This window comes from Besnoitia besnoiti, chromosome VIII (genome assembly GCF_002563875.1).
Source record: "Besnoitia besnoiti strain Bb-Ger1 chromosome VIII, whole genome shotgun sequence".
Classification (NCBI taxonomy): domain Eukaryota; phylum Apicomplexa; class Conoidasida; order Eucoccidiorida; family Sarcocystidae; genus Besnoitia; species Besnoitia besnoiti.
Genome location: NC_042363.1, coordinates 2878845 through 2891155, shown reverse-complemented (window position 1 = coordinate 2891155; position 12311 = coordinate 2878845). Strand labels below are relative to the sequence as shown.

The 12311-nt window shown below is 57.8% G+C and overlaps 2 protein-coding genes across 2 annotated transcripts; both read right to left on the bottom strand.

Annotated features, from left to right (window-relative positions):
• Positions 1-691: 691 nt before the first annotated feature.
• Positions 692-6272, bottom strand: BESB_085250 (uncharacterized protein; the record flags this gene model as incomplete). The annotated part of the gene is made up of 2 exons (XM_029366875.1): positions 692-4932; positions 5279-6272. The coding sequence occupies 2 exons, from the start codon at positions 6270-6272 to the stop codon at positions 692-694; spliced, it is 5235 nt and encodes a 1744-aa protein (XP_029217335.1).
• A 3502-nt stretch (positions 6273-9774) lies between these two features.
• BESB_085240 (putative COPI associated protein) lies at positions 9775-11761 on the bottom strand (the record flags this gene model as incomplete). The annotated part of the gene is made up of 4 exons (XM_029366874.1): positions 9775-10101; positions 10320-10572; positions 10836-11073; positions 11725-11761. 4 exons carry the CDS (start codon positions 11759-11761, stop codon positions 9775-9777), a joined length of 855 nt encoding a protein of 284 aa, XP_029217334.1.
• Between the last annotated feature and the right edge of the window lie 550 nt (positions 11762-12311).

Genomic DNA, 12311 nt, shown 5'->3' with positions numbered 1-12311 from the left:
TACGCCTTTTTTCCGCTGTGTGAGACGCCGTCCTGATTTGCACTTGGCGTCACCGGCATTTGAGAAGCGCGTCTTTGCTTGAAGTTTTACTTCGGAAAGGGCGGTCTGACTATTCACACTTCGCGTGACGTTCCATTCCCTTTTCGAAAGCGACCTGAAAAGCGGAATGTAGCACTCGACTTGAGTGCCGCTTCGGATGTAGCCTAGACCTGGCGCACTGCGGATGGTACTCTAACGGCCGCCAGATTCGCGAGTGAGAGACTGGAAAAACTCACGGAAAAACGCTACATCGATTTTTGCTCGCATCCTGTACAACAAAAATTCCCTCTCTGAGAGAAGGTACAACGAAATATGCGTACATAAGATGTATAGGCATATACAGAATATAAATAGGCGTGCATATTTGGTATACGCTTGCGAACATCAATGAATGCGCACCTATGCGACACGCGGTCGTTAATGGCGACGCGAAAACCACGCCTCTCCCACGAATGCACATCATGCGTGAGACATATCATCACGTCATTTCGGCACTCAACACGCTCCCATTCCATCCTGTGCCTCACACAGCCGGACAACTCATGACGTGTCTGTACAGCGAAGCATTAACTCTCCTCGAATTTTCCATTTCCACCCTCCGCAGCTCTTCGGCTTGCCTCTGCTCGAGGTCAGCCTGCATTTCTTCCCTCCATCAACATAGGACATCTGAATCCCGTCCTCCTTTGCGAGGCTCCGCCTTCCTGTGTGGAGCCAAGTCGCGGTGTACGTAGAAAGCCTCGCCTCTGTTTGGGCCGCAGACAAAGTCCTCCGCACGTTGCTTTCGAGCTGAAAAGCTTCGCCAGATCTCGACTTCCCTGCCTGCCGCAGAAGACGGTGAGACGCCGCTCCCTGTGTCGCTGGTCGTTGCATCGCGTTCCCTGGCTTCTTCGCGACTCGGACAAACGCACAAGTTCAGCCGATTGTGCTTTCCGGCGGTCGGTAAGGCGAAGTACTCTACTGGAGGACCCACCTGTACCCCTCCTGGCAGTTTCACACCAAGCTGGTCCCCCAAGCTCCCTGCCCTGCCTGCATCGCCCTGCGCGTCCTGAATCTTGTTCCTTCTCGCATCTTTGTCCTGTGCCTTTTTCTCACCCATGACGGCGGTCGGTGCGCCTCCACCTCTCCATTCCTTATAGAGATGCGCCTCACTGCGTTCCACGTCACTGCCTGCGTCTTCCGCCTGAAGTGCGGTAGCCAAATATGAGCCAACACCGCGGGCAGCTCTACTCCAGGCACCGGGCGGGGTCGAGCAATCGCAAGCCCGATCTCTCTCTCCCGACCCCGAGGAGAGGAGGGCTGCTTGCTCAACCGCAGGACATGCTCTATCCTCTTGAGTGCGTGGCCTGTCTTCCGGCTGTCGCCCGCCCACGCAGCCTGCGCCAGACGTCTCCTGCGCAGGCTCTCCCTCCTCAGACGCCTCACTGGTGAGCCTCGGAGTGGCGATACAGAAGAACAACGGCTCCTCTGTTCGCTGGCGTGAAGAGCAAGAATCCACGTCACGAGGGCATTCCACCCCTTCTGGGCTCGTCATCGGTGCTTCTGTCAACGTGATACGTCTTCGTAAAGACACCCACGAGCTATCGCGCTTCCCCTCCATCCCAGTCACAGCAGGCGCGCTCTTTTGACGTGCATTCTGCTTCCGTGATTCCCAGTCGTCAAGCACTTGCTGCTGCGCCAGTAAAGGGAGAGGAAGTGACCGCAGAGAGCGAGAGTGTCCTGTCTCCGCTGACCAGACTGCGGGGGAAATTTCTCCTTGTTGGGTCTTCGCTGCTGCCTCTCTCCAGGCGTGCCGTGCGCCTGTGCCGCTCACTTCATCGACTCTCGTCGCGCCGCCCTCAGACCGCAGAGCTTCGTGCGAAGGCCGGTGCAGCGCCTCCTTCTCGATGCCGTCTGACGCGCGGAGTGGAGAGATCTGCGCGGCACTAGTGGTATCTCGAGTGCTGATAGCCTCGAGCCCAGGTTGCGGCCGCTGGCATTTCTGCCGCCGAAGACGCCGCTCCTGCTCCCACTGCCTCTGCTGTTCCTCCCAGTCTTCCTGTAGAGCTGCGGCGTCTCGATACCGGCCCTCCACGAGCTGCAGCTCTTGCTGTCTCAGGAGGAACTGAACGACCGACTGGAGCCGCTCCAATTGGTCCTGCTGCTGCGCCAAAAGAGCCTCCTTTTCGTCGGCAGCGGCGAGCGAGGCGTCTGCTCTCGCCTCGTCTCCGCCCGGCGCCTCGGCTGCGCACGTCTCCGCAGCTCGAAGCAACCACGCATTCTGCGCCAGAAACGCGTTCGCGCCTCTGCCTCTGGGCGCCCAAGCGCCGCTTTCGGCGGACATCGCACGCAGAGACTCGCGAACGGCGGCTGCGAGAGTGTCGAGCGAAGTCGCGTCGCCCGCCGGAGGACCCCCCTCGGAGCCGTTCGCGGTCGAACTGTTTCTGCAGCTCCCGAGGTGGCTCCGCGCGGACACGTCCGCGAGAGCAGACGGGAACCCCCACATGCGTTTGCTGCTCCCCCCGCTTCGTGGCGACGTCGCCGACGTGCTGCTGCCGGTGAAGAAGTCTTCGGATCGATGCGTGGCGCTTTGCTCAGCTGGCGCGACGGCCCCATCCTCAGTCGACTTCGAATTCGTGCGCAGTTCCTCTAGCACATGCAGCAGCCTGCTCACTGTGCTGTGCAGAGACACCAGGGTGGCCTCTCCGACCCACTTCGCCGGGGTCTCTTCGTCCTCCTCGGGGCGCGACATCTGCCTGGCGGAAAGTCCGCCGCCGCCGTTTCGACCGCAGCGTCCCTCCTCCAGCCTCTGCTTCTCCTCAGGAAAGGAACGCATGAAGTGGTTTTCCATAGCAGCTGCGTAGCCCGAAGCGCCGCCCGACTCCCTGGCGTGAAAGAGCCGCTTTTGCTGCATAGAGCGGCAGGCTTCCCCACTCGAACGTCGCAAACACGACGGGCTGCTGCAGCAATCTGCGACGGCGCCCTCGTCTGAGCCGCACAGCGAGGCGCCCGGAGGTGCGGGGAAACAAGAGCCACGAGTCTCAGAAGCAAACTCTCCACGCGACAGACGAACCTCGGGAAAAGGCGGATAGGAGCATTCACAGCCGCAGACGGCGCCGCACGAAGACGCCGTTGGAGCAGCAAGCGGCCCAGGTGCAGAGATTTCAGTTCTCTCAAGCCCGCGGGCGCAGCTGGATGGCCTGCGACTGCCAAGCTTGTCTCGACACTCCTGCGCGCGGGACGTGTGGTCCTTGCTCGCCGCACACCCGCCCAGCGAGCTTTCCGGATTGCCCAGCTCCTGAGAGAAGGACTCCTCGGGTTGCGATACCGTGTCGAGGGCGCCTTCAAACTGCTCCCATGGAAACGTGCGCGGCGACGAAAGCGAGGGAACTGAGCTGTCCTGGGATGCGCGCCTGCTGTGCCTCTCGAAGGAGCTGTAGAAACACCGCGGTCGATCCGCGAACACGATCGGCGCTGGGGACTCGCAGGCGGCGAGGCTGTCTCGAGGCGAGCAAACGGGTAGTTTCTCGTGGGTGTCAAGGCCCTGTTCAGACACAACTGATTCAGCAAAACCGCTTTGGCATGCCACGCCGTGGCAAGGCTCTTCATTTCTGCTCGAGAGGCGGTTTTGCAACGGCGCCGAGAAGCAGGCAGCAAGTTCTTCACTGCAGCAAGACCGACGCCTCGAGGCCGCCTCCGCCCAACTGGTGCCAGGAGGCGAGGCAGCGGCGGAAAACGGCAACCTCGGAGAGGCCACCGTTAGTATTCCGCAAGCCTCAGGCAAGGGAGCATTTCTCTTTCCCCGATTTCCGGGCTCGACTGGGTCAGATGTGGAGGCCAGCGCCAAGGGTGAATCCAGTCGCGGGGCGGCGCAGCCCCCGCGGCAGGAGCAGGAGACTGGCGAGCACCGAGAATCTTCCTCCCTGACGAATCCCGGCGGAGTCACACCGGAGTGTGTCTCCTCTGCAAATCCTTGCCCGCTGGAAAAGCGTTCGCAGGCCGGCTTCTCGTCACCACTCGGGTTGTGGCGATGGAAGCTGCCGAGTCGCGAGGCGCCGCATGCAGCGGAGGCGCTGCGAAGCCCGGTCGACTTGTCTGCCCGTCTCTGAATCCGGCGAACTGCCACCGCCAGCGAGCGGCAGAACCGGCAGTACGTTCCCGAGTCGGGGAAGTCGAAGAGGAACTTCGGGTGCGGGGCTGCGTCGAATTCTCTGGCGAAAGCCGCTGGCGAGCAGATGTACACTGGAGAGGCCAGGAAGGAGGCCGGCGCCTGCGGCTGGTTTCTCTCCGCCAGCGACCGCCCGCTGCACATCGCGCCCGTGTTGCGCACACTCGAGGCGTAGTCCGAGGCGGAGGCAGTTGCGGGCGAGGGCAGTCGCGCATCCGGGCTCGCCGACGGGAGCTTGATCGGCAAGATGTGGTTGATCGAAATAGGAAGTGCACAGAGAGGAATCTGCGCTCCAGAAGCGGTCGACAGACGACGGAAACGAGGCGATGCGCGGCGGCTCGCGGGCTCCCGGAAGCCACGACGCCGCTGAGAAGGACGCGGATGGGACGCGAAAGACGGCGAACACGACGCAGGGACGGAAGCCGCAATGGTCGTCGGCGGGCTTGCCCCCAGCGACGCAGCCGGCGCAAGAGAGGCGACCGGCAGAAGAGCCGCGAGCGACGACAGGAACGAAGTCTTTAGAGAGGCACCCGCGGAGCCCACATGCCAGGCACTTTCAGAAGGATTGAAAACAGCGAGAAGATACGCATTCCTGCGGCCGTAGAGGGAGACGCAGTCCCGAAGAACCAAAATCCGCGTGCGGGGTTGCAAGGGCAGACAACCCCGTGGAGGCGCCCCCGGAGACACAGGGAGAGAAAAATAGAGGAGCGAGCGGCGCTCAAGCAGCAGCAAGCGCCGAACCCAAAAGTCTGTCCGCACAAAAGGAAAGAGAAACACGCGAAGAGAATAGAAGAGGCGGAAAAACTCTGTCCTCAAGCTCAGTGCAACCTCACCAAAATACGTATTTGCAGCGCCTCGTATCAAATATATACATATTAAAATATTTGCTAGCCGCGCGCGTGCGACGACCCCGGGGTGTACCGCTGCAAGGCGAATATATGGATATATGGATACGCGTGTGCTGTGAGCGAGCGAGAGGCTGCGTCAGGAAAGCTCGTGTGTGCGTGAGGTCGTTCAGATACATCGGAAAAGCCAATGGATGACGGTTCAGAGGTTGTGAGTCCATGTATATACGTGCATGGACGGTCGGCTTACAAGGCCACGAGTTTCCCCGTTTCATGGCAGTTGTTTCCAGGAGATCATCACCGTCGGATTCGTCTTCGGCGGCTTCATCGAGCAGCGCCTTGAGTCCCTGGTCGAGACTCCTTGCTCGCCGCGTGCTGTCATCCATCGTCGCAAGCGGCTGGCAGCTCTCCACGCAGTGCGAAGTCCACGCAGGGAGACAGGGGAGGAGAGGGCCTGGGAGGGAGGACGGAAGGTAGGAGGAAGACCCGGAGCCGGGGAAGTTGACTGAGCTACCGAGCTCCACTCGACTCCAGCAGGGCGCATCCTTGAGGCCCCACACACCTGAAAGACCGCTTTTTTCTTCCGTGCCGCTGCATTCGTGACTTGCAGCGACCTCTGCGCACGAGAGAGAGACGTGAGACTCTTGGCTCCTTCGCCTCTCGTCGCTCAATAGCCCGCTCCATCTTCTCTCCGAACACGCCCGCACGCTGTCGTGCATTCCGCTTTCCAGAGGCACCGCGTCTTCATCTCTTTCCACGCAAGTCTTCTCCCGCTCCGCCTCTGCCACTGTCGGGCAGTCTGTGTGAGCGTTTCTCCCTGCATCGCGCGGTAGACCTCTCTCGCACGCCTCAATTCCTCGCAGCTGTCCAGAGGCCTCTCCAATTTGTTCCCTCTCGAGGATGGGCTGCACAGCGGCAAGCGTGGAGCTGGTCGGCGCGCCGGAAGGCGATCCAGAAAGCCCCGCGGGAGCGCCGGTCTCGAGAGCTGTTGGCAAAGAGGCGAGACAACAACACGGCCGGGCATCGTCCGCGTTTCCTTGTGGGAACTGGAGAAGCGCAGAGCTGGGGGAAGCTTGGGTGTCGCACAACGAGAGGACGCCATCAGGGCGCTGCTGCGGCGCTTCGTGAACGGCGGGTGTGCCGTCTCCATCCCCCCCTTCGCGGCTTGAGGTCTCCGCCTCTTCTTTTGGGTCAGAGGCCCTTGTCACGGGCTCGTTATCGGACTCTGCGTCCCGACTGAACATCTTTCCGCCTTAAGTTTGCGGCGACAAAAACTCCTGTCGCAGAGTTGAAGGTCTTCAGGAACTTCTGTTCAGAGGCCCGAATCCAACGAGAGGTCGCGAGAGAAAGATCGTCTCTCTCCATTAATTCGAACGCGCGTGGACCATCTCCTCAGTGTCCCTGCGGCGCTGTTGCCACCCGACTGGCGCTGAGAAGGCGAAATTCCAAGTCTGCGAAGCTTTCCGTGTAGCAGGCAAAAGGACTTTCGCACACGCCAAGGAATACCGGTACCGGCCTCTCAGAAGGTCAAGTGACCACAGTGTGAGTTTGCGACAACACACAAGAGGCCCAAAGGCAGACAGTGGAGGCAGGCCGCGCGAAGCTATAGAGTTGCAGGTGCCTGGTGAGGCTTTCAGAAAGCCCTTTTCGACCTGCCGTATCGGCATTGAAACAACGCCGGCCTGGCGGAGAGGCAGCACAACACCGGCGATAAATCAAGCGTCCTCACAAGGCAGCGAAATCCGGCGTGGTAGACTCTGTCTGGATCGTTGGAGTATCGACAGGCAAACACTTTGAGGAGGCGCAGTAAGCACCTGCGGAGAAACAAGCCGCGTGTAAGGACAGACACACGCGCTCTCACCCCAGTTCAGAAGAATAATAGATATGCTGTGGTTCGAAGGGTCTCAAATGTAGCGGCAGCCCTTTCACAAGATGAGGAAGCTTAGTCTGAAGAGAGGGTCAAGCTGTCCGCCTTTTCTATAGCGTGCCTCCAGACACCGCTCTTGCCCTGTGATGGCGGGAGGGTCCAACGAGGTCGCGCGGGGAAAAAAAGTGGGGTCTCTGCGATATTTGAGACAAACAAAAGTCCAGCTCGATATATGGGTGACGAAAGTGTCCCAGATGTAACCGGAAGTACCTTGTGTCGAAGGACGAGCGAACAAGTATCAACGCAGTGGGAGCTAGTTGAGAAAAGGAGGCTCCTGAGCGAATCGCACGGGACAAAGAGGAGTCGTCCACAATATTAACTGAAAATGACGCTTAGGGCTGATGCTATGAGCTGTCCTGTTTCTGTCTATCTTACTGCAGAACATTTTGCTCATTCGCACGGGTAGAAGACAGAGAAAGCCAAAGGCGTGCGAGCGACCAGCCTCCTTCGATGTAGATGCACGGCGTGGAGATCAACAGCTGCAGAGCTCGCGAGAGAGCGGTTAATCCTGTTGTTTGTCGCGAAAAAATTCGAAACCGTCTCTAAGACAGGTTTGAAACTTTTCAGCAAAACACCTGGATCGGCTGAATCTGGTATCTAGCACAGGCAATCGAAAACGGGGTTATTACAGAGGTACTGTTTCTCTCGCCGTGTCTCAATGAGACGTGGGGGTCCCTTCCGACTTCCTCTCGCCGGCGGCCTGTTCGAGCTTGGTGAACTTTGTAGAAGGAACGAATGTCAGTAAACTGACGCATCAGGGATTCAGTTTTAAACCTGTTCCTGTCGTATGTGAGCCCCCCTCGGACGGGTACAGAAACTGCCGCACCGAGTTCTGTCCGGGTCCGTACCTTTACTGAAGACTTCCTTTGGCGCTTCCCCACCGCGAGATCGTCTACCGTCAGAAACGGTTTTGGCCCGTCACACACAGTGTATGCGCGTTGCAAGTGTCCACAATGAGGGAAGATCCTTTGTCTAAGAAGTCCTGTGCCCCTAGATTATATGCAGGGAGTTCCAGTGCAGGCGCTATCCCCGCCGGCTGTGATTCACTCTCCAGTCAAATAAGTCACAATGGAGTCAATGTGGCAGGCTGTTTCCGCTGTGATATGGCTGTAGACAAATCCATGTCCATGTATGTAAGTAAGCGCAAGTGAACTTTGTCCTCGTAGATTTCGATCCTCTCTGCAGGCAAATAGGTCAGGGCGGAATCGATATAGTAGTCGTTTTCTGCTGTATCGTGACTGTAGACAAATCCATATATGTACGTAAGATCAAATGATCTCTGGATCCCCCCAAGAAGAAAGCCAGCCAGGTTGTCGCTCCTCGAGAGCGGCAAACCACATAGTTAGGCATTCCTGCGGAAGTATGGATACGCTTCCACAGACAGACGGCAAGCAGATGTAGGATAACATTTTTGGTTTAGGGAGTCGCCGACGGCAGCAGCATCTCCTGTTGAAATTGCAAGACTCTCACTGCCTGTGTACCCCCCCTGCCTGGCGAGATCAACGGAAAACCTTTCTGAACCACAACTCTTGATCGCAGCATCAGCCTTCAGAATGCTTTGCAACAGTGAACTAATCAGCGGTCCCGTATACGGCTACAGGGTAGTGTAACAGGGGCACGCGATTGCTCACGTCCGGAAGCTCGTCTGAATCCCCACGCGTGCCCAGTTCGCCGCCGAACTTTTGGAGCCTCCAGACTTTTTGGAACGCAGACAGCACACCAGTCTGCAAAAACAGGGGCGCCGCCAGCTGACTACAATAGCAGTGTTAACGTGGGAGCTGGGGACAGCTGCCCACAAACTTGTGCAAAAAATAGTGTTCCGGTGAGTCACCGACACGACCACCTCTTGCAAGCTCGTTTGCATCCGTAAAGCAGCTCACTGCAGACTCGGGAGCAGAAGAAAACCACTTGGCAAATTCCGGAACCGAGCAAACCAAGAGGAGGGGCAACTGGCAAATCAGCACCTCTACCGTGCGGGACTTCGGGAAGCATTCACTGAAGGCAATCTGCCAGGAATCCCAGGATATGGAGCTATACTCTGCTGGGCTGGATGCAAGCCAGCGTTGCGACGCAGATCCGGCACTGACAGCCGCGAGTTGAGATCTACAGGCAACCGACTATGACACCTGCCGTTACCACATATTGGCTGCTTGAGGTGAGTGTATCGGAACAGTGAAGATCCGCGGCGATAGTTGTTTGCGTTGCCTCTGGAATACTCTTCTCCAATTCTTCCCGGTCGCGAAGTGAATGCAGCCGCATTCTCGTACAACCAGAGAAGATAGTGACAAGGCAGCCAGAGTCTTCGATTCAGTCCGGCTGTATGTAAACTTGACACACCGGCTCTCTCCCACAATAAAAAGAATTATACAGGCGCGCCCACAACGCGTGCGCGCGCACACGTGATATGTCGTGCGAATGGCAAGTCCCGCATCCCGCGTATCAGGTACGCTTACAGATCAGGAAGCATGGAAACAGAAAAAACGAGGAAAGAAAGTGCGGGGTGCAGGCACACCAGTCGTCTTGAACCTTTCCATCGACCTTGTTCTGACGAGACTCCATCTTCCCGTGTATCTCTATTCCTGCGCGCTCGCACCCGCCAGCATTCACTGCTCACTCTTTCTCACGTTCGGTCAGATATATACTTAGGATGAGCACTCAAAGCAGGCCCTAACAAAGACCGCTTTAGAGGTATGTCATCGAGCCTGCACGGAAAGACACAGCGCATACAGCGACAAGCATTTCATACTGCTGGCAGCGATGACACGCCACACACTAAAGAACAATTGCGTGTTAATGATAGGTGCGAATTGCCGTGAACATCAGGTGCTCACACGCGCATGCAGAATAATGCACAACGCACACAACTGCAGATTCTCCTTACCCGTCATCCATTCAGAGAACTCGCGCTCGTTGATGGCGGATTTCTGGTGATCGTCAAGGGCATTGTAGATGATACCCAAGTCGGTGATGTCGAACTGGAGGCGACCGCCAGTGACGTCGGCGCAGAGGCGGTTGAACTCTTCGAATTGCATTCCGTGCTGAGGATCAGTCATCGCGTACTTGCGGTAGACGTCGATGTAAGCACCCTTGCAGCTCATAAGAATGGCTTTGCGAACCTTCTCCAATCGCAGAGACTTGCGGACGGCCTGAACGAATAAACATACGAAGAATCTGATGCACATATACACGCGATAGTAGCAATCGATTCCTCATCAATACAAAAGGATATACGCTGCGCTCTCGCAACTCAGGATTTCTCGACCGAAGCGTTTCTCTGCAGTGTCGGAGCTACACATATCCATTCATGTCCGCAGCCGCTTCGGCTCAGAACCAGTCCATTGATGGTCGTCTGTGATGGACGTACAATGAGCAGACCAACAATCGCGACGGACGAGACGAAGAAGCTGAGGCAGATGGTGAAGAAGAGGAGAGCATGAGACTGGCGACTCGAGGGCCATAGCGTGACTGCCGTCATGCTTCCGAGGAAGAGGAGCCACAGTGCCTTTCCAGTGAGACGAGTCAAGAAGCGGAAGTGCTTGCGGATGGCGGCGCGGTAGCGTCCTGCCCAGCGGGGCGCGCCAGGGACGTCCAGAAGCATCATCACAAAGCCGAAAAAGCTGAAGAAAGCAAGACATCGGCGTCACTGTAGCATGTGATCATGTCGGGGAGTAAGTGCGACAGGTGGTAAGTGAGCGAAAGGCAGACGGAAAACTTCCGAAGTGTGCTGCCTAAGAGAGAATGATAGACGAGCAGAACCAAGGGAGGACGCGGCTTGGGACTACGAGCTCAACTACCGTGAGAACGCGACTGGCACGAACGCTTCGCGAATTCACGGACCATCTTCTGTACATCTCCCTTCCGGGGTTGGGTTGTGACGTACACAAGGAAGGCAGAGTTGATGAGGCAGGCGAGCTGGAGAGTCAAGAGGGACGAGAGGGCGCCGATGCAGCCGGCGGAGACGGCAGCCATGCCTGCACAGAAAAAGAGTGTCTGGTACTTGCAGTTGAGACGAACAAGCGTCTCCTCGACACGCGCACCGCCGCTCTCCATCTGCTCGGCGATATGGGCCGCTGACGTGGGAATAGCCGGGTAGCCATTCTGGCCTCCGACGAGCGCCTCTGAAGACACACACACGCAGAAAGAAACGCAGGGTAAGAGCACCTGAAGGATCGAGACTTGCAGCCGATGCTGCAACGTGCCCTGCCATCTGGTGCCTCGCGAAGAAGGCGTACGTGGGCATTCGAGGATAGGTGGTCGAGGTGGGCAGGATACACAGTAGACGCCTGCGGCTGCGAGTTGAAGCGACGCAGCAGAGAACTTGTTGCAGTGCGACAGAGTGAACTGCCACCGACGTCTTCTTTCTAGATATGCACGTGAGTGCAAGCGAGCAAACACGTCGATGTACGAAGAAACACTGGACGGCCTCGGCCAGGACAGCAGGCCTCCTGGGGCTTAAAACACGCCGACCACCAGGAAGAACTACCGGACGACGTGCATGCTGCGGACCCGAATCAAGGTTCGTCTCTGCAGTGCACAGATCGGCCAAAAACAAAGTACAGAAGTTCCTCAGTTTTTGCTGGCGGACGCGAAGCGCCGCCTGCCCCGCCACCTCGTCGCCCGCCGGCGTGAGTCCAGGTCTTGTCGCGGACAGGAAGTGTCTCGCGTGCAGATAGAAGCAGGAATGTCTGGGACCTCGCACGACACGAGTTTGCGTCACTTTCGGCGGGCACCGCGACGTAGAAATTGGCAAGAGGCACAGTGCTTCTCACCTGTAGGGTGTCCTGCGATAGACCCGTCTGCGTACATCTTTGCAAGGGATTTTTGACGAAGACGACCCAGCGAAGGAACAGGACGCAGACAAGCAAAAAGACGGCCCGGATATTTGGCCGGGAAAAAGCGAGAAACAGCAGACAGAGGTTCACTGGAAACCGCGTTTGCTTTTCAGTTGCTCGTGGAAAATTTTAACAAGAGAGAGAGGAGGGAAGGTGTAGTCGTCCACGAGGAAAAGAAGGGCGCGGAAGACGCCTGCGCGAAGCACAGAGAAGCGTAGCTGCCCTCGTGGTAAAGTCAGGACACCCGACACATGGGGAGGTGGCGCGCGAGCGCGCGGCGCGCTGCGTCTTCACGCCCAGAATTCTTCGAAATCCCCTCAGACGGGGAGAGTTAGCTGTCCCGAGTGCCCGCGCGCGCCCAGAGTTCCCTGTCGCGGTGGCTCGCCCACGTCTTTTTGCTGACAGTTGACTCAGAGGGAAACCCTGCTGCCTCCGTGCTACGAAAGATTTAGAAAGGCGCCGGGAAAACTCCTCACATGCGTCGTGTTTGCTCCTGTGAGCGGCACCTCGAAAACCCTGAGACC